Here is a 22,516-nt window from a genome sequence, read left to right on the forward strand (position 1 = left end):
CTAGATTTGAAAAGCAGTTTAAGGGATTTGTGTGAATATGGTTTGAATGGAAGCTGCCATTGGTGCAGCATTCATTCATTCATTCTGTCATGGCCCAGTCTGAGAGTGAGGTCTCCTCCAGAGGAGAGGAGCCTCGTGTAGCCAGCCAGGATTCCTCAGGAGAAGAAGAGTTCTGTGTAGCCAGCCCTAGCCCTGACTCAGCAGAAGCCGGCAATCAGCTGCTGGCTGCTGGCTGCTGGCTGATCAAAGCCTATGGCCAGCAGCTGAGACACCAGCACCTTCTAGCCCCAATACCACGGGGAAGCTCAGCCAGGAACTTCCACAGGGGAGGCTCAGTCAGGGACTGCCAGCACCACAGGGGAAGCCCAGCCAGAGGCTTCCACCCCACCAGGTTCACCTATGCCTAGAGAGCGCCACAGACAGCGCCAGAGACTGAAACTGCAGGAGAGACGGTGCAGTGCTCGTCTCCTGAGCTGACGCCAGCTGCTGGAGAGCGATGATGAGTAGCATCAGGATGGAGCCCCAGCAGCTGGCTGAAAACCATGCCTGGCTATAAAAACCAGCCAGGAGTGACAGCCAGGCGTGGAAGCAACGTGTCTACTGCCTGCAATCATTCCGTGTTCCTTGCCCATGCCTGCTTTTGGACCTGACAGTACCGGTAAATGACCTTGGATTGTACCTGACCTTGCTCTTGGACTCTGGACTCACTCCTGGCGTTATCTCGTGCTCTGACCACTGGTTTGACCTGGCTTTTGCTCTTGGAACTCCCCTCAGACTCTGGCATTAAGGTTTGGACTTGAACCCCACCCTGCTTGGGCTGACCCAGCCCGTGACACATTCATTCATTCATTCATTTATAGTCTGCCTTTCTCATTAAGACTCAAGGCGGGGATTTGGTTTCGTTTTCCCGGCCATGTCAGACGCTCCTCTCTGCAGGTCCGGGAGGCAGCGCCCGAGCAGCCTGACCGGGTGGTTGACCTGCGAGGGTTAACCCCCAGGACTCCCAGTGAGGGGGTCAGGGTCCGGAGCGCTGCGGGAAGAGCCCCCTGAAGTTGATGCAGGGGGTAAATTGCCCGTTTGCTCCTACGGAGGCCGGCAGACTTGCGCAGCACATCACGTGCTGCCGGGCCATGGAGAATGGCAACAAGCAGATTTAAGGTGAAAACCTGTAAGTAGCGAATCCCTTCTGTCATTCCAAGCGTATGAAGTTTTGGATATCTTCCCCTTCATTGAGTTTTGGAACTTAGTTGGCGGACTCCCCCCCCCCCCTAAGATGGTGACGAAAAAGCAGAGCCTTGCTGTGGGCAAATCTGTTTCGGCTGCCTTGCAGGGGAAAGGAGAGTCTCTTGAAGAGGTGGTTAAACGGTCGGTCGTCGAAGCTATGAAGCCCTTTGTTGATAAGCTAAATGAAATCGGTCAAAGGGTTGGCTCAGTTGAGAACGAAGTGAAAACCATTAAAGACGCAGCGTCTGGGGCAGAGCAGTCTGCTCGGGAAAACGCAGTACTCATTAAAGCAACAAACAAAGAAGTGAAGCTTTTGGAGAATCAATTGATAGGGTTACAAGTGGATCGTGCTCAGACGGTATTGCGTCTTCAGAATGTGAAGGAGGAGGAAAGTGAAAACTTAAAGGATTTGGTGTCGGAACTTTTGGCGTCATCCGCAAAGGCAACTAAAGAAGAGTTAAAAAGCGATATTCTGGAAGTCCACCGGACATCTTCAAAATATGCAATGAAGCGTCAGCTGCCTCGCGAGATTATTATCGATTTTTCATCTAAGAAGACTCGGGACACCATCTTATATAATTCGTATAATGTGGACTTGGACTTTCTGGGTAACAAGGTTAAGATATTGAAGGACGTTCCATTTTTAGCTCGGAAAAGAAGATTCAAATATAAAAGGTTTGCAGCTCTTCTGAGGAAGCGTGAAATAAAATACAAATGGTTATTTCCGGAAGGTATCTGGTTCAGTTATAAAGACCAAGCCTACAAGATAACATCGGAAGTACAGCTGAGGGACTTTGTGTTTAATCATCAAGAGTTCCAGCAAGGAGAGGATTTAGAATCTGAAGGGGGGGAATGGGGAGGAGGGAGTGAGCGCAGCTACTGTAGCTGTTCAGAGAGAGCTGTGACCGAGACGCAGGGGGGGAAGAAGACCTGATCCTGATTGTAGTTCGTATTTTATAAGATCTACCAATCTAATAGGATATTAGAAAGTTTAACTTTAAATAATTGTAGTATGAAGGGAATGCAATACTTGTAGATGTAGTGTGTGTTTTTTATATGTTGTTTCCTCCCTTTCCCCCTGTTCCCTTTTTTCCTTTTTTGTAGTGTTAGTAATTAAAAATAAAAAAAATTATAAAAAAAAGACTCAAGGCGGATTACACAGTGTGAGATTAGTACAGTCAGTTTCAAGGACATTTCCATAAACAATGCCATAGGGGAAATAAAAACAATTTTACAAAGATATAGCATTAGTAAGAATCCAATACAGAGTTGAAGAAATGCAGAAACAGAACAAAAGGAATTCTAGGGCTGCCATTAGACCACTTGAAACACAAGTAGCTCATAGGAACACAAGTTTAAGAAACAGGTAGTACGTAAGGCAACAAAGTAGTGAAGCCTATGACCCTTAACTCATTAGCGAAGCATCTGAGAGCCCCTCCCTACAACACAAAAGCCTTTTTGAATAATTCGGTTTTGCATCATTTGTGGAAAGCTAGGTATTATCTCGTATTTTTACCCTGATGCTCTGGTTTGTGTGCCAAGTTCACCGGGTGTCTACTTACACCATTGGGTATTGTGCCTTGTGAAAGAGGACACTATTTACTCACATGTGTAGAGAGTGCAACTGACTAGAGCCAGGCTGTGCCAACCAAACACAGGGACCTGTCTAAGTTTTTAATATAATCCATGCTATGAAATACAGTCAGCTGTATCTAATATATGCTGGTATTGGTGTTTGGGGCATGGTTAGAAGGTATGTGATACAGCAAAATGGTTGGGTCTAGTAAGTACATGAATGGAGGAAGATCTCTGGTAACCATATATATGGAAGACCTCTGGTAACCCCCCCACCCCCACACACACACAGAGGAAGGAAAGCATGATGTAAAATAGAGAGCATTTTATATAGTTGCTAGGAATTTCAGTAAACAGTGATGTGAAGGTGTGGGGGGAAATGAGGAAAAAGTTATTTTTCCAACACCACTCCAAAGATTTTTTGCAGTTTTTCTGTTCATGTGATAAAGTTTAACTCAATATTGAAACATGCTGCTAGTCTTATAATGGCTGTATGAGATTGTTTCTGTCTGGATAACACAGTTCTGTAGTACAAAATTATCTTTTCTTTTTTCAGCATATTTGTTTCTTACTTCTCGGATGACAAAAAGTAAAATAAACTTGCTAAGGTACCATAGCATGCAGCAGTTTGCAGCTGTCACTTTCTGTAGAATTTGGTATACTCACAATTTTGTTAATAGAAAAAGGCATTTATGCTTTTAAATTTCATAAACATGGCGCTAAAAGTTAGTTCAATCCTAAACAGAGTTACTCCAGTCTGGAGAAGAGGAAGTTAATGGGAAACCTGATTGCTCTCTTTAAGTAGTTAAAAGCTGTCACTTAGAGGGAAGGGAGCTTTCCTTTTGACAAGATAGGACTCGAAACAATGGATTTAAATGACAAGAGTGAAGGTACTGGCTGGACTTTAGGAAAAACTTCTTCACATGAAGCATAATTCAGTATTGGAATCAGCTGCCTAGGGGTGTGATGGATTTCCCCTCATTGGCAGTCTTCAGGGAGTAGTTGGACAAATACTTGCTGGGGATGCTTTAGGCTGTTCCTGCATTGGGCAGAGGGTTGAACTAGATGGTCTTTAAAGTCCCTTCCAACTCTATGATTCTAAGTTGATTTCATCACTATTAATGAAAAAAAGATTATCCAACGCTAGATTTCTCTAAAACAGTTACTTATACTTTAATTTCTAAATTTTATTTTAATGTCTGAACTCCAGCAATAAGTCTTCATTTATATATCAACATACTATATTTCAATATAGAAGCATGTGCTTTTTGTCTTGTTTATGCACATCTCTGTTTTAGTGACACATGTTGTAAACAGAGGAGGAGTTGAAACCTAGTGCACAGTTACATATCAGTTAACAAGTGCTGATGTGAGTGTTTAATAAGGTGGCTTCCATTTCCTCAGTATATTCTACTTATCTTGCAAACCTGATGTTGCATTGTCTTTTTCAATCACTAAGCAACATGGCAGAAAGTGTGTCAGAGGTAGCTGGGATGGAATGTAATTGTCTGCTTGCGAAGGGACGGTTCAGTTGTTACTGTCCTTGTGTGAGTTAGTATTGAATAATGTTCTAGCATGGCAATGCTCCTCATGGAAGATGTTGCATGCTATGTGGTTGGTGAAGGTTGTATGAAGCCTTTCTAAGCCAGTAGTTACGTGGAAATATGATTCAGGCATACAGAAGTTTAACCTGAGTCAGCCCCAATCATTAATTTGCAAACATTGTAGTGTCTGCAATTGAGCTCCTTACATGGAAGTATAATTTGGTGGTACTTGAAGGGTTGTTAATATTTGAATTGACTCATGAATGAGAAGCATTGAATTTGTTTTTTATAGCATAGTATGTGCAGTTCAAACAATCACACATCCTTACAATAGTATCTCACAGGTCTCTCCATGTTTTTGCTGGTCAGAAGCTACCCACTGGTCTGACTTAAGAGCACTTCTAACGCATGCCGGAACTAAAGGTCCTGGGTTAAGTTTTCAATACAAAGCCAGCTTGTAAGTTTGCTTTAGGTAACAAGAAGCAAGACAATTGAGGGTGAGCAACAAAATAGCAAAAATCAGAACCCTCTTTTAGTATTAAGTTTCCCCTCTATTCTTAACACTTGAAAGATAGAACACTTGAAGGAGAATTGTGTGTGTGTATAGGGGGGGCGGGCTCTTGTGTTAGGAATAGTGTTTGTCTGATAGTCACTATCAAATGTAACCTGTATTATGTAATTGGTCTTTAAGGATATTAAGACAATAAAGTCTATTGTACCCTAGCATTTAGGGGGTGGAAAATCAGGCCTGAGGTTTTATGTTGTCCTGTGAGACAAGCAAAGGGCAAAAGGCTCCCGTCTATTCAGTCCCAGGATAATCGCAACAATTATGCTGTATTTCCTACCATACTCCACCTACTCTGCATCATAACTTCCTTTCTCATAGTTGTGGCTGAATGCCAAAGCAGTACAAACTGGATTGTGTCTCCAGTAACTGAGAAGATAGGAACATATGCTGACCATCAGCCTTAGATATAGGTAAATATAAAATTTCTCTCTATATAAGATTTGTCCTAGGGCAGTGTGCAACCAATTATGAAATGATAGAAGATGTTAACATTTTAATATGTTTTGTCATTTACTTTAATGTTTAGGAATGGTGACTATTCAGGCATGCTAATATGGAACAGTTGAATACGTTTGAATAATTTAAAGTCTTGTAAAATTGCATTTTAGTTTATCTGTCTTCAGTGTAGCAGGACTTGAGTATGATTACCAATTTAGGATGCTGTTTATCAGAAAGTTTAAAAACTTCCATTGTACTGACTGCCTTTTATTACTCATAAAGTTGCAATCAAACTGGCAGAAATAAGATAAATGTGATAGTTGTCTAGTTGTGAAAATGTTACACCTATATATGCAGTAAGATGAGCTGTACTGAAAAAAAAGTTCTTAAATAGGATTCTTGCTTGTTATAAAAAATTGTAAGTTATTTTTAGCAGTTTAATTGTGCCAGCCCCCCTCCCCCCTTCCCCTTCACTCAAAATAACTTTTGTGTTTGCTGGAATATATGAATGAAGGCCATCTTGTTTTTTTAGAGTTGCTAAATTGCCTGTGTTAGAGCTTCCTAGAATGCCGGTTTGTAATCGTGCTACTTTGAAGAGGAGTGGCTATATAGAAATAGAAGTTGATAGCCACAGTACACAGAGAAGATGGCGTTGTGGCACTAGCCCTGCTCATTTATAGATTCAGTATGTCTTGCTTTAAGAGTGTCATTCTTTGTTGCCTACTGTATTATCTTTAAAGGCTGTTTCATATACAGCTGTTAACAAACAACTTTAACATACCTAAACATGTTGAGATTAAGCATGTGTATAGTACCCATGGAGCTATTCTCAATACGTATATAGCCTCAATGAGTGAAAGGGGGCAACTTTGCGAGGGGGAAAAATTTTCTTACATGGATATCACTTCTGGATAGGAAAAGGATGATCCGGGAAACTACAGGCCGGTCAGTTTGACTTCTGTTGCTGAGAAGATATTAGAGCAGATTTTAAAGGGATCGATCTGTAAGCATCTGAAGGACTGCTTAGTGATCCAGTGAAGTCAACATGGTTTTGTCCCCAACAGATCTTGTCAGACCAACCTGGTTTCCTTCTTTGATTGAGTGATGAGCTTACTGGATTGTGCGAACTCTGTCGATGTGATTTACCTGGATTTCAGTAAAGCTTTTGATAAGGTTCTCCATGACATCCTAATGGGTAAACTGGAAGACTGCGGACTGGACTATAGGACAGTTTGGTGGATCAGGAACTGGTTAGAGGACCGCACCCAAAGAGTGGTGGTCAGTGGCATTTCATCAGATTGGAGGGAGGTGTCCAGTGGGGTGCCGCAGGGTTCTGTTTTGGGCCCGGTACTTTTCAATATTTTTATCAATGATCTGGATGAAGGGGTAAATGGACTACTGATTTGCTGATGATACCAAATTGGGAGGAGTGGCAAACACCCAAGAAGATAGAGTTAAAATTCAACAAGACCTGAATACGCTGGAGAAGTGGGCAGTTGTGAACAGGATGCCGTTCAACATAGATAAGTGCACAGTATTACATCTGGGCCACAAAATGAAGCACAAATACAGGATGGGGGATACTCTTCTGGGTAGTAGTGTATGTGAAAGAGATGGTGGGGTAAGAGTGGACTGTAAACTGAGCAGTCAGTGTGATGTGGTGGCAAAAAAGGCAAACTCAGTCTTGGGTTGTATCAAAAGGGCCATTTCATCAAAATTATAGGAGGTCAAAGTCCCTCTCTATACTACCCTGGTCAGGCCGCACCTGGAGTACTGTGTGCAGTTCTGGAGGCCCCACTTCAAAAAGGATGTGGACAAAATCGAGAGGGTGCAGAAGAGAGTGACGAGGATGATCAGGGGTCTGGAGACTGAGCCCTACGAGGAAAGGCTGAGGGCCTTGGGAATGTTTAGTTTAGAGAAGAGGAGATTGAGGGGGGGCATGATTGCTCTCTTTAAACATTTGAAAGGCTGTCATTTGGAGGAGGGCAAGGAGCTGTTCCAGTTGGCAGCAGAGGATAGTGCCCGAAGCAATGGGCTTAAATTACATGCAGAAAGGTACCGGTTGGATATTAGGAAAACTTTTTCATGGTCAGAGTAGTTCAAAGGTGGAATCAGCTGCCTAGGGAGGTGGTGAGCTCCCCTTCACTGGCAGTTTTCAAGAAGAGGCTAGATGAATATTTGTCAGGGATGCTTTAGGCTGATCCTGCACTGGGCAGGGGGTTGGACTAGATGGTCTGTATGGCCCCTTCCAACTCTGTGAGTTGGTGAAGTGTTACAGGATACATTTTGTGTTCGTTTTTCTTGTGTGATGCAGCCTTCGTATTTACTAAGGGATATATTACTTATTGATAATCCTTTCTCTGTATGTCTTTTATGCCATATTTTTAATCTACAGCTGTGCCACTATAAAAATAATAGACGCTCCCTCTGTGCTATTTGTACTGCCTTTTTTGGGGAAGAATTTTATTTACCATAAGGGTCCATGTCGGTATTTTGGTATTTCTGTTAAACTCTCTGTTGCTGTTTCTATGGCATTGGATTCATGCATATGCACATGTGTCTCCTTGAAGGGCTTTCCCGTACAGATAAGGATTCTGTTTTGTATGGGAAGGAACGATCTGTTCTCCGTTACTGCATAATTTAGGGCTGCCTAATGGTCCCCCCTCCCATTAAGATGTGTTAATCTTCTGGCAAGAACAAGATAATTGTAAAAGGGAGTTTTGAAAAGTGTATAATAGGGAACATAATACGTGATTGGATTATGACCTATGGATATTCCTCTGGTAGAAGTGGGAGGGGGATGATCTTGCCTTATTTACATCCTAATTGCTGCTCTCTGACCCTTATAGCTTTTAATCTGTGAGAACCCTAACATACACATTGTTTGTTGCAGGAGGCTGCTGGGAGAGGGGGGAGGATCTGCTTTAGGCAGTGAGACTTTGGTTTATACCACTTAGGGTGAAAGAGGGTCACCTGTACATTTAAATAAACATGGTTATGGTTAATATATCTTCTCGTAAGGGCGCATACATATTTCCTGATACTAGGAACCATGGATAGTCTGACTGTATTATGTTTGTTCTAAATGTACCATGAGAAGCCATCTTAATTTGGGCTTCAGAATACTGAAGGAAAATGAGAACGTGGTCATCCAGGTAAAAAACTAGACTTTAAATGGAACTCATCCTTATATGTTAATAGATTCTGCCTTATAAAACAGCAAAGCTATATATAACAAAAGGAAAAACCTACACAGTTTAGAAACCTGGCAAAATTTGCAAATTTGGTATAACTCTTTACTGAGCAGCTAAAAGAGATAGCCTTCATTAAGCAGATCACCACATTTTAATTTGTGCCTTCTTACACCCACTTGTTTTTCCTGTTGCTCCCTTCTCTTCCGGCCTTGGGGTGTGTTATGGCTCTGCCATAGAGAAGGCTATATTCAACAATGATGTGTAAGACATGTAATTGGCACGTAGGTAGTAATGTGTTTGGTGAGAAGGTTTGAAGACAAAATTGAAATGTGTCACTAATTATTGAGAACCAGAAGAGGTTGCATTCATAAAATTACAGTGGAACTATATCTTCCAAAAACCTTTTTTAAAAAAGGTACCACAATCCTTATTGTTTTGTTCCCTTTCTTTCTTGTCTTTCTGACACCGGTCTTGTTGTTTGGTACTTTGATCAAAGCTCTTTGATCATGTCTAACTCCTCTTGTCAAAAGAAGAGCCTTTTGAGATGTGAAAGTCTGGAAAAAGACTGTTTTCCTTTTCCGTTTTTTCAGTGAAAAAACTGGAAATTTTAAGGTGTACTGTTCCTCTGAAATAGATTTTTACTTTTGGAACGGGTAAAATACTTCTTTATTCTGACAAAATGTGTAGCAGTATGAAGATTTTTATGTAAGATAATCTACAGCATTAGCAAATGATGACTCCTATGTATGCTGTAGACATGTACAGTCTATTTAAAGGGTATGTTGTTTAAATGTGGCTGATTTTGTCCAAAATGCTGTAATGTGAAATAAGTCACTGAAGAGTTCAGTATTATAAATCCAGCGGAGTTTGCTCTGTTAGTCTGTAGTAGAGATGAGCACGAACCTAATTACGACCCAAACCCCCCCCCACAAACCAGGCTGGTTCGGGGTTCGCGAACCAGGGTTCGTGGAAGCTCCTTCTCATGCTAGTTCTTTGGGTCGTATTTACAGGGCAGTTTAAATGGCCATTTCCCCAGCCCCAGTCCCACATTTACCTTACCCTGCAGTACAGTGTCCTTCCTCTCCTCCCAGGAGGGGTGGAATGGTCATTTTTGGCTTCCCTGCCCCTCAAATGTCCCCCGCAGCAGCCATTTGAAGGGCAGGAAGGCCGTTTTCAGCCTCTTCCATCACCCTGCAGGCCCCCAGGGCAGCGGAAGAGGCTGAAAATGGCCTTCTCGCCCCTCCTGGGAGGAGAGGAAGGACTGTGCTACAGGATAAGGTAAGTGTGGGGCTGGGGGATAGGGGGTAGAGGGGCTGGGGTTTGGGCAGTTTAAAGAGACCTGCTGCTTTCAAGGCAGGAAAGGGCCCTTTAAACTGTTAAATGCCCCTTCCCTTGCTGCTGTTAAGGCCAGAAAGGGGCATTTAAACCCCACGAACCACGAACTGGTTTGTAACTGGTCTAGTTCCGTGGTTCGTGGTTTGTATTTTATTTTGTTCCGTGCCCATGTCTAGTCTGTAATAGCAAAATAGTAGAGTCCAGTAGCACCTTTAAGACTAACCAACTTTACTGTAGTATAAGCTTTCGAGAACCACAGTTCCCTTCGTCAGATACATTAGATGCCATCTGATGAAGGGAACTGTGGTTCTCAAAAGCTTATGCTACAATAAAGTTGGTTAGTCTTAAAGGTGCTACTGGACTCTTCAGTATTATAAAGTTTAACTCTTTATCCAATAGGTTTCTAAACCTATTGAGACTATATATTTTGTATAGTTAACAATTTGTGTTTTCTGTTTTCAACTTCTATCTTTTCCTGCCTACCTCTATCAGATGGCAACCTATCGGATGGCAACAACTATAGGTTATTGTAGTTTGCATCTTCCTCTATCTATTTTGGGAGTGTATTTGCAATTTTGCTTATAGAAAATTAAGGCATTTATACTTTTAAAATGTGTAAGGCAAGCAGTATAATTTTGTGTGCTAATTTTTTATTAAAACACTAGTAAGTTTATGCTTGATTTTTTCCCCTTAAAATTCCTGAAAAATGGGCAAAAGAAAAAAGAAAAAAACCTTTTCCTGGATGCAAATGGGGGATTTTCTGAAAATATTATATATTTAACCTTCTTTGCTAGTGATTGAATTATTTTTCTAAACTTTTTTTCTTAGACATATGGCATGTGCCACTAGTAATGTAGAAATCAGTAAATTTTGCCAGTTAAGAATTTTATGTACTACTCTATTATATTGTTTAATTTCAAGTGTAACCTTTTGGAGCAATCATTGAGACTAGGTTATAGTTTTGGTAGTAGCCAGCCACTCTGTATAGGCATGTTCTCTCATACATACAATGTATATATAGAGAGTCAAAGAAAAAGTTCTGTCAGAGAAAGAGAATTTTTTTTTACTGTTGTTTTGGTTTGGGTTCTTGAATTGGTATTTTTGAAGAGAGCTATGTGTATGTATATTTGGGGATTTTGACTTGCTGATAAAAATGTTGTCTGGTAACAAAAACTTCACTTAGCCTACAACTTAGTTTTCAATTTGTTAACAGAATGCTCTGATGTAATCTTTTCCAGATGTTTCTTACAGTGTACCTCAGTAACAATGAACAACACTTCACTGAGGTGCCAGTCACCCCGGAAACCACTTGCAGAGATGTTGTGGATCTGTGCAAAGAGCCTGGTGAGACTGAATGCCACCTGGCAGAAGTGTGGTGTGGCTCCGGTATGTGAGAAAAGCTTTTGTGCCTTACCAAACACCTTGAATAAGTTTCTATAGTTACATCAGCACCAAAATTAATTTTTACAAATTTTGTTATAGGATCAGATGAACCCATAAAAGACTTATGTGAGTTTGTTAAGTGCTCGCATATTAACAGTAAAAGAAAGACTATTGGGATGGTAAATGGGGTAAATGATGGTAAATGATCTGATGAACGGGAACTTAGCAGCACTGCTCAGCAAGAGAGTCAGGGTTTCTTCTTCATAAAAAGACCCTTCAGATGTTGTTTGTCACATCTTTAATACAATATATGTTTGATAGACTATATGTTTACTTTAAAATGGCTGATTTTCTATTTTTTGTCCTAAACTATCCACACTCACCCATATATACAAATAGCACAGGAACAGCTTAAATACAGTGTTGGTGTCCCAAGGATACCCTAGTTTGGTAGCCTTATAGTACAAGCCTAAGCAGAATTACTCCAGTCTAAGCTCATTGAAATCAGTGGTTTTAGATTGGAGTCTGTTTACAATTGCACATCATGTTACTCTTGTGTAAAACTGAGGGAAGTTTTCTTTGTTGCTTGGTGCAAAGACTCTGCATATTAAAAGAGCTGCATTTATAAAAACAATGAAGGCAAAGGGGCAGCAAAGGTGTTCGTTGGTCTGCTAGAATAATTCCTTAGGGATCACTTTCTTTGGAAAGGTTGGCTTTATTGTCTCATTATCTGTTAAAATACACTTCATTTCTTTTTGATAAAGGTGGGGCCTCTAGCTTGAGTTCTTCCAGAGGTCTGGGAATTCTAAGGCTGTAATACAATTCATATTATCTTCTAGTTAAATTGATAGAAGCAAATAGAGCATTATCTATTGTCATGTAGTTTGCTTTTCTTGGCAAATATTGCTTCTGAACCTCTTAACTCAGTGCCATAAATGATAAAGGTGGGCATTTCTTTCAGATAATTTTTTCCCATGGCCCCTGTCATGGTGATCTCTGAGAAACCAAAGAAGTGAAACAGTAAGAGACAATTTGAAATTTGAGCCAGATCAAGTTAAGGAAATCAGTGACATGTTTTGTAGGCCATTGGATTTATTCATAAGGGGTTATTTGTGTCAATTGTAACTCCATTTTAACGTCAGGCCATTTTAGTATGGTAGTATTGGCTCACTGTATTGTCAGGCTGATCTAGGTCAGCTTGCCACATTGGCAGAGCACAGTTTGTGACATTAGTGTAGCCATCATTCTTCCTTACCAGAGCACTTGTTATGATCCTCCTTTAAACTGAATCAATATTAACAGAAACTGGCCTCATAGTGAAATCCTAAACAGAGTTATTCCAGTCTAAGACCATTGATTTTAATGAGCTTAGACTGGAATAACTCTTCTTAAGATTTCACTGTCAGAAACCTAGTGTCTCAGAGCATTCCTAACCAGCATGGCTGAATTAGATGCTACCCAATTCTCTTTCACTCTTTCTTTTGTCCTCTGTCCACCACTGACTCTTTGTATCACCCTTATTCAGGTTTGGTGTTCCTTGGGGAGGAGGAAAGTAGAGCAGGTCCCAGTACCAAAATGAATGTTCGGGGGAAAAATATGTCATGTAGTTTGTTATTAATGCTAGCCTCCTTGACTTTCTTGAATTCAGCCCTGTGTACTGAACAGACCTGACCCCCTGGATCCATGCTATAGTAACATCAAGACTTGACTATTGTAATGCACTATACATAGGTCTCCCATCTAAGTCAACTGGGAGACTCCAGTTGGTGCAGAACACTGCAGCTTGGCTGTTATCAGGAGCAAGCAGGAGCATGAACATTATTCCATTCTGCTGTCACTCGATTGGCTACCTATCTGTTACTGGGCTCAATTCAAGCTATTGACTGTCACATATGAAACTCTTCACAGCCTTGATCCAGCATACCTATGGGATCTCCTCTCTCCCTATGCTCCCCCACAGCAGCTTTGCTTATCTGAACAGAGTCTTCTGCAGGTACCATCTTGCACATTGGCTAAATCAACAGCTGCCTGTGCACATGCATTCTCTGTGGTAGCTGCTGCCCTATGGAACGGCCTGCCTGAGGAGGTCAGGAGAGCCCCCACTCTCCTGGCTTTCCACAAATGATGCAAAATTGAATTATTCATGAGGGCTTTTTTACTCAGGAGGGTTGAATTGTAGGGAGGTGGTCTCAAAGAGTTGCTTCACTAAAGAGATAGGGACCATAGACTTCACCACTATGTCCTATTTGTTGCTTTAAGTATGTGCTACTATGCACTATCTGCTGCTTTCAGTATGATCCTACTGTGTAGATATAGGTTGTTTAGTGTCAGTTTTAAATTTAGATATCCTCTCTGAGCCTGCTTGTGGGGAGAGCGGACTATACAGTTGAAAAGTTTGCTTATGCTCTGTTTCCACATTTTTTCCAACTCTGTATTGAATTTTTGCTGATGTTATGTGTTTGTAAATTTGCATTTATATACTCTATGGCATTACTTATTGGAATGTCCTTGATATTGCCTGTAGTAACCTCAGACTATGTAATCTGCCTTCTCAGAGAGAAAGATGGACTATAAATGACATAAAATAAAAATATCCACCTAACTATAATTCCTACTAGAATAGTGATTTAAAAATTGCCTGCTAAGCTTTTTATGGAGTCTTTCCCTCCAAATAACAGGTACATTCTTTCCATTGTGATGAGCTGTTTTTGCTGTCTAGACAAATAACCACCAAGACTGTGCTTTCTATAACAGTGACCTATTTGCTTATAAATGTAAGACTAATTTGGTTTGACAGTGACCCCAGAAGTTGTCATCCCTAGATTGCTTCATCATGGATGCAGGATTTTGTTATGGTTGTTAAAATAAATCCAGCTTTCTCCCTTTTTAGTTTGAACCACTCTGGTATCATGAACATTTATGTTTATATTGCAGAAAGGGAGATTATATTGGCATAGAATGTGATGCACGGGGGGTGGGGGTGGGGGGCTCCAGTGGCATCACCAATGACAGTAAATATTTGTACATTCCAGTCTTTAGGCTTGAATTAAAACAAAAATCATAATCTCCCTAAACCAGTGGCCTATAACTATCAGTGTGTCAAATCTTGATATAATTGCTGTGGGCCATAATTCATGGCTCCCCCCCCTTGGGTTTTATAGATTAAAAGATGTTGCTTCTTTTGTCTTGCCTTCCAGCAACATGGGAAGCCTAGCTTTACTGGGGCACCTGAGTGCTACTATAACATAAAGTATGGGATATAAGGGAAGGTTCCAAGCCTACGTTTATGTTTTAACAATTATTGGATGTATAGTTGCTACCACTGGTTTTAAATTAAGAGTATTGTGAGTCAGATATATATAAAGTAAAGAATCTTGGGAAATGTGTGAATGGCCACTAGGCCTGAATAAACTCGTTTTCAGATACCTCATTTCTGTGTGGAAGAAAGGTAATTTTAATACTGAAGGCTGTCCGATGATGTTCAGTATTTCTGTTATTAAATTCAGCTCTATTTGGTAGGCCAAATAAAAGAGATATAACAATTAGGTCCTAGTGAAGTAGTTCTGTTCCCCACAAATAAGTCAGATTAGCAGAGTCAGCTTCCTTCCATAACAGATGGCATGGCATTGTTGACATTATAATGCTTGTTTATTGTAAAACATTTCTAGCCCCCTTTATCTCAAAGAAGTCATTATCCATACAGCTATTGTTTTTGTGTGTTATGTTGTGTGTGTGTATGTATGAGTAAAGTGCCATCAAGTTGCAGCTGACTTATGGCAACTTCTGGTGGAGTTTTTAAGGCAAGAGACTAATATAAGTGGTTTACCATTGCCTGCCTGTGTATAGCAACCCTGGACATGTATTGTCGAAGGCTTTCACGGCCAGAGAACGATGGTTGGAAAACCCACAACAACCAACCCTGGACTTCCTTGTTGGTCTCCCATCCAAGTACTAACCAGAGCTGAACCTACTTAGCTTCTGAGATCTGATGAGATCAGGCTAGCCTACACTTACTCAAATGTGCCTTCTAACCTGGTGCTGATAGCTTGGTGGGTAGCTGCCAAAGCCATTTCTATTTCTGCTCTTGAAACTGGAAATGTGCAGCTAGTAGTCACCATGACGTAGAAGGAAAGGTGAATTCTGCAAAGAAAAAACACTAGTGCAAATGTTTCGTCTTCTTTGTGGCAGCAGCACAGTGGGGTTAATGTGAATGTGTTGCTTCAGAGTATTCCAAAATGACAGGTCTAGGGATCAGGTTCTCTATGCTTCCATGGGCTCCATGAGTCTGAGGCTGGTGGTTACAGTTGCCCCCTTGCGCTTCCTGCCACAACTGGTATCATTTGGGAGCAGCCTCAGAGGGCAAAGTATGCAAGTTCTAAAAGATTCTGGGAAGTGGGAGCATTAATTCCTCTTTGCTACATTGTGTAAGTTAGTAATAAAGGGGAGAAAAGAGGACTCCAAAATTCACTGCGTTAAGCCAGGGTAAATGGCAGCAGCAAGCAGCAGGAGTCTAGACCAATCTCATGGCTCATGTTACAAAAAGGAAAGTATTACATCCTGCTTGGACTTAAAGAACCTACTTCTGAAGAAGTGTGGTGGAAGCTAATCCAGCGATTCCAATATCTGGAAGTGCTTAGCAATGGGAAGGAAGAATTTACAAGAGTAGTAAGAGCATGTGGGGAAAAATATATTGAGCTTGCTTTGCTTTTCAGAACGCCCTGTAGCTGACAGTGAGCGCATGCTGGATCTTCTACAGCGCTATGGAGTCCAGAGAAGTGAAGTTCGATTCTTTCTCAGGCATGAACGGTCCCTTAATCGGGAAACTGGTAAGCCGTATTCTTACTCTTGTGTCCATTGGTGCAAATCCAAATTGAAAGCAGTACATTACAGAGAGGGCACACTTGACGTACTCTCCCCTACATTTGCATGGTATGCTACTTTGTGAATGGCAAAAGAGCCCTGTCCTCTGTGCCCAAATTGCAGTGAAGTAGATTGCCTAGGATTGATCCAGTCTTCAGTATTTTTAAATCTGCCTCTCACCAGAATAATATCCTTTTGCTCATCCTTTCCCATGCTAGACAAGACCTTAGATCTGTAGTTCTGTTGTTTCATTGATTTAGCGAGATAAAGATCGGGGAGCACATTTTTCTTGATTCTTTCTGTATTTCTTAGGTAATCCTATTTGCTTTAGATCCTACCTTTGCTCAGAATGACTGAATCAAAATTGTACAAGCAAATTACATTAACATAATAAGTAAGTAATAGATTCATAGGACAGATTGTGCAGCTTTGCACATTAGTCCTTTACTGTCTGTGCTCATATTGAGAACCCTCTCCTGTTGCTCTTTTGATTGACTAGCCTGGCAACCTGGATTCATGACACAGTAACATCAAGACTAGACAACTGTAATGCTCTCTGCATAGGTCTCTCATAGTCAACGATGAGACTCCAGTTGGTGCAGAATGCTGCAACTCATTTAGTCTCAGGAGCTAGGTAGTGCATGCATATCACTCCCATTCTGAAGTCAAGCCATTAGCTGCCCATCAGTTATTGGGTTCAATTCAAGGTCATTCTATCACATTCAAAGCCCTTCATGGCCTTGGTCCCTCATATCTGCCTCTTTTCCTGTGATCCACCATGGCAACTTTGCTCATTTGAACAGGGCCTTCTGTAGGTATCACCCTTCACATGGGCAAAATCAGCAGTTGCCCATACATTCATACTTTATGTGGTGGCCTCCACTTTATAGAATGGCCTTCCTGAAGAGGTTAGCAAAGTTCTCCTGGCTTTCTGCAAACTGCAAAACTGAATTATTCAGGAGGACTTTCTGCCCAGATTATAGGGCTGTGCCATAGGAAATGGCTCAGAGTGATGCTTTGGTATGGACAGGGATTATAAACTATGCTATTGAGTACTGTCTGCTGATGCAGATATGTTCCTGTTGGGGAGTTTCCACATTGCTAAACATGCCATGTTAATTAGTTATGCTTTGTTTCAGAACGATTTCATATCTAAGCTTAGCTTTATGCTTGTTTTTAAATTTTCTGCTACCATACTCTAGTGTATTGGCTTACTGAATGTCCTAATTGTTGTTCATTATTGTACTTTGCTCACTGAATGTCTTTGCTGTTAATTATATTGTATTCACTTGCACTGTGTAATGTGTCTTAGGTCTCAGTGAGAAAAGCAGACAATAAATGAATAAATGAATGGAAAAAATCACTATTGCTGTACTGTAGTAATCATTTTCAACTGGACTGGCTTGGCCACACAGGAAAATCCATCTTTGATTGCTATAGCACAATGCAATAACCAAGAAGGCTTAGATGCAGCACTGGTTGTATATTTTAATTTTTCTTACAAAGGAAACATGACTGCAATATGAGGATAAAGTGCATTTTTTACAGGTCAATTCCCTTAATTGTGCCATAAAGGTTAAGTTTATGTAAAACACATACTTGGCTTACTGCTGTATTTTAGCACTTGTCTACTTTAATTTTCATGAGAAAGAAGACATGATTTCCCTTTTATTGTCCTCTGCATATCAGACAAGGTTAATGCATTTATTGCACAGGCAGCATTTTTGCAGAATATGACAGGGTTGCAGTTGTGCTTACATTGACTTACAAATGTTATAGGGTGACTTTCTTCCAAGTCTGAAATTGCAGATGTCCTTCATTCTGCTCTCCTCCCTCATCCCACCCTTGTAGAAAGAAAGATGGGGAAAATCCTGGAAATATTTTTATACTTTACCTTTCCTTTTAAATCCTTCTGCTTAATAAAGGGAGTGGCCCAAGATTGCAAGACCCAAGCATGAAGAGAAATGGTGTGAAAATGCCTGGTGAATGGAGAATGGAAAATGGAGTAAGTAATTATGTCATTACGTATTCTATATGATCAAGCTGATAATTGTTTCTGATGAATTTCTGTGTTTATTTTAGCAGGGAGATCTCTCCCTGAAATGATTATCTCTGTGCTTCTTTCACAGTTGTTTGCTTTTATAAATTAGCTTCAAATGGCTAATTATAAGTTCAACTGTTGAAAACTACTGCAACAGGGTTTTTTTTTTACTTTGATGTAAGATTTAACAAGTTTATAAAGTCACTTTGGATAGCATTCAGACAAACTTGGTAATAGTCTAGTTTTCTCATTTGTACCCAGTTAGAAATATGTGACAACTTCCCTCCACAGAGAGACTGTATAACACTATTTTACTTGGGAGCTACCCCTAGTGAAGAAAATGATGTGCTCTTTGTACCCTGCCAGGTCAGAAGCTTCATGCTGAAAGTTGACATAAGAGAACTATCCTACATACAGTATAAAGTTCGAAGCTTCTTGACACTAGTAGTATGGAGACTTTGTTGGATAGGTTTTGCTCTGTATTAATTAAACATTGTGTGTGTTTGTGGGTGGGGTCAAGGGTTCCATCTATTTAATCTTCCCAAGACGCATGGCTCGGACCTGTTCTTGGGATGGTGCGTTATAGGTTAGTGGGTTGGTGGATGGAAGGTTGTAGCTTGAGTTGTCCATTGGACAAGAATGCCCAGCATGTACCTTCTGGTCTTGTGACTGCCCAGAATCCAGTAGAACTTAACAGTCTTTGTTCTCATGAGCTCAGCATATTGCTTCCTACTACGTGGACCCTATTTCATAAGTGCTTGAGAAGTCAACCTGAAGACAAATACTCATACAATAAAATGGGTATCTGCCATCAGGAATGAACTTAAAAATACAATGTTTGCTTACCATTCCTTGATGTTTTTCTTCCTTTTTCTTTTTTAAATGGAAGGTCAGTGCTCCTCGGATGGATATGACCCTGACTGAACTGCAGGAAATGGCATCACGACAACAGCAACAAATAGAGGCGCAGCAGCAAATGCTGGCTAATAAGGTTTCTAAAATAAATTTTATTTTAAAGCACTATGTGAACAAAGCAGAAGTGTCAGTTTTGTAAAGAACCTTAATATTACAAATGTTTTGAAATCAGGTGTTCCAAGGAGAGTGAGACCATAGCAGAATCCAGGATTTGAGTCCACTGACACCTTAAGAGACCAACAAAATTTTCAGAGTATGAGCTTTTGAGAGTCAGATACAAGTAGGAATGGAGATCCCTGAGCCTTTATATCCTGGCTAAAAGATGGATGGGGTGTTACAAGGAAGGGCATCAGGATGCAAAGGTAAAATGTAGCTTGATTAGATGGGAGAGGAGTAGCAAAGGAAGATGTCAGGATGTAGAGGTACAGTGATACAGTGGTATAGTGCTATGCTTTGTGTTCCTTTGGAAGCTTATCAGGAGTTCTCAAATGAAAAGATCAGTTATGGCAGGCATATTTCCCTGCAAAGTAGCTTGTCACCTGCTACCAACATTGAAACTGTACAGGAGATCTTTAATTAATCTCCGAGGAATTTTAAGTAAAATGTGAGGAAGAGTGAAGGTGCTGTGAATTTCATCACAACAGTGGTACTGAGAAGTGGGGTGCATTACCCTTTCTTTTTAACCCAAAGTTGTGATCAAAATTGCATACACCTCTTCCACTCCACCAGGTGCTTTCCTACATACAGGGCAATGCCCCCCCCCCTAGCTTCCCTGCTCTCATCTAAGCCTCCTAAGGTGGCTTTTCTGTTGATAATGAATTGTAGTTCATACACGCACATTTGTGTATGACATGTGGTTAGACCCTGATTCACAAATCAAGTGTTTAACTTCCTCCCTCAGTGATGGTTCCACCTTCAGTGATGGTTCTTAGTACTTACAGTAATCAGGTACTCCACAGTGTTTCAGTACTGTCATGCATAATACATAACATGCATGAAGTATCATCTGTCCCAGAAATCACTGTATCCAGAATCGTTATGTTACCCTGATAGCACATACTCAGTTTAATAATTTATTTTGATTTTATTTATGTCATTTATAGTCCACTTTTCGCATTGAGACTCAAGTGTGAGATTACTATAGTCAATATCAGGAATATTTCCATAAACAATGTCATAGGGTAAATAGATACAAGTTCATAATAAAGACATAGCATTAGTAGGAATCCAGTACAACATAGTGGTGAGGTCTCTGGCTCATAACTCATTAGCGGATCATTGAGATCCCCTTCCTACAATACACCCATCCTATCTGAATAATTTTTGAATAATTTAGTTTTGCAATATTTGCAGAAAGCCAGGCGTGGGGGCTCTCCTGACCTCCTTAGGCAGGCCATTCCATAAGGTGGGGGCCACCACAGAAAAGGCCTGTGTATGGGTTGCTGTCGATTTCACCGATGTGCAGGGTGGCTCCTGCAGGAGACCTTATTTGGAAGAGCGAAGCTGCCGTGGAGGAGCGTAGGGAGGGAGGTGGTCCCGTAGGTGGTCCCCACAACAACACACAACTAAGGCCATGAAGAGCTTTGTATGTAATAACCAATACCTTGAACTGAGCACAGTAACTAATGTATAACCAATGGAGTCACTCCAGGATGGTGCTCCTGCTCACTTCTGATAATAATATTCATGTCTTACTCATCTACAGGAGCAGCGACTAAAATTTCTAAAGCAACAAGATCAACGGCAGCAACAACAAGCTGCAGAGCAGGAAAAACTCAAAAGATTAAAAGAAATTGCTGAAAATCAGGAAGCCAAGTTGAAGAAAGTTAGAGCACTCAAAGGTCATGTGGAACAGAAAAGGCTCAGTAATGGGAAATTAGGTGAGCTGTTACTGAAAAAAGCTTGAGTGACTGGCTCATAACCTTTATGTTCAAATTCAGTGTTAAGATGTACCTATTTTATAATAGTTAAATTTGCTGGAAAATTTTTGGATTTAATTTCTTGGATTGTTTCATTGCAGGTTTTGCATTTCTAACTTATAACAATCGTATGTTTGGAAGTAAGCACAACTGAAAATCAAGAGTGTTACTTCTGAGTAAATATGGATAGGATTGGTTTGCTAGTGCAATCCTGAGGGGCTTCTGCATCAGTGACAGCTAGCTGCCAATGCAAAAGCGTTGCCAACAAAATAGAGCAGCCACTGTAGGGGAAATAAAAGCACACAACCCTCCATAAGGCTCAGATGGCACAGCAAACCTGGCAATGCCCACCAATCAGATAATCAGAGAACCAGTTTGGTGTAATGGTTAAGAGCGGCGGGACTCTAATCTGGAGAACCAGGCTTGATTCCCCACTCCTCCACTTGTAGCCAGCTGAGTGATGGTTCAGTCACAGCTCTCCAGTGCTCTCAGCCCCACCCACCTCACAGGCTGATTGTTGTTGTGGGGATAATAATGACATACTTGTTAACCGCTCTGATTGGGCATTAAGTTGTCCTGAAGGGCGGTATATAATGCGATGATGATGATGATGATGATTATAACAGCAGCCACTGCTGTTCCTGTTAGTGGCATAAACAGGTGCAACCCACCCTTTGATCCAGTCACTGCTCCTGGACACCACTCCCCACTCCAATAGAGAGCCAACAGACAGAGAGGAAAGGCCCAGCAAGAGGGCAGCCTCAACAGAGGCACATGGCCTGAGTGCCCCTTCCCCCTGCCTATAAGGGAAGGGCCCCTGTGCAGCAAACAGGACACCCACCCTTTCCTTGGCAAGGGCCTGATTAACAGCAACAGTGCTGCCCACACACAACCATCCCTGCTCCAAGCTGTACACTCCATCTCATGATGAAGTAAAAAAAGACAAAAAAATAAAAAGACAGGGCGAGCTCAAACCCAGAGTCCCCACATCCAAGACTAACATCCTAACTACTGGACTACTGAGCCAAAGGGGTGGTTTCAAAGGAGGCAAGCCATCAGATGTTGTGCACTCCCCAACAGCCCTCACATCACTACCAGCCACATGGGGCCAGGCAGAGAGCGTTGCACTGACAGGCATGGCTCAGTGGAAAGATAATTGGCATGGCTAGGGCTCCTAGTTCAGTCCCCATATGGAGAGAGAGAAGAGGCAGGGATGTTTTACCCCTGCAGTTTGCAAAAGGGGAAATAGGATGGGATATCATGGAGATCCATCATTTTGTTAGGGATGCAGCTCCACAACTCCTCTGTGCTACCCATGGCAGCAGTTCCCTTATGTCCACCCTGCGTCTCTTGCTCCTGTACTGTCAAGCTACATGGCTTACAAGATGTCAGCAGTGCTGTGGGGGAGTGGGGACCCCCAGATCACTCCCTTCACAGTGCAAGATCAGCCACTCACCCCCTTGGACCACCCACTAGCTCATTCCCCATACTAGCTGCACATGGAAGATAGCAGAGAGCAT

At 41.3% G+C, this 22,516-nt stretch overlaps 1 protein-coding gene across 2 annotated transcripts in view; it reads left to right on the forward strand.

Annotated features, from left to right (window-relative positions):
• TP53BP2 (tumor protein p53 binding protein 2) overlaps nucleotides 1-22,516 on the forward strand; it is a 55,253-nt gene that overhangs the window by 9,594 nt on the left and 23,143 nt on the right. For both annotated transcript variants that reach the window (XM_054979843.1, XM_054979852.1), the window contains exons 2-6: nucleotides 11,117-11,264; nucleotides 15,974-16,087; nucleotides 18,047-18,126; nucleotides 19,052-19,153; nucleotides 20,783-20,957. In XM_054979843.1, the coding sequence (XP_054835818.1) occupies nucleotides 11,117-11,264; nucleotides 15,974-16,087; nucleotides 18,047-18,126; nucleotides 19,052-19,153; nucleotides 20,783-20,957 (619 nt within the window). The remainder of the gene's footprint in view (nucleotides 1-11,116; nucleotides 11,265-15,973; nucleotides 16,088-18,046; nucleotides 18,127-19,051; nucleotides 19,154-20,782; nucleotides 20,958-22,516) is intronic.

The sequence above is a fragment of the Eublepharis macularius genome, chromosome 1 (genome assembly GCF_028583425.1).
Source record: "Eublepharis macularius isolate TG4126 chromosome 1, MPM_Emac_v1.0, whole genome shotgun sequence".
In the NCBI taxonomy this organism is placed as follows: domain Eukaryota; kingdom Metazoa; phylum Chordata; class Lepidosauria; order Squamata; family Eublepharidae; genus Eublepharis; species Eublepharis macularius.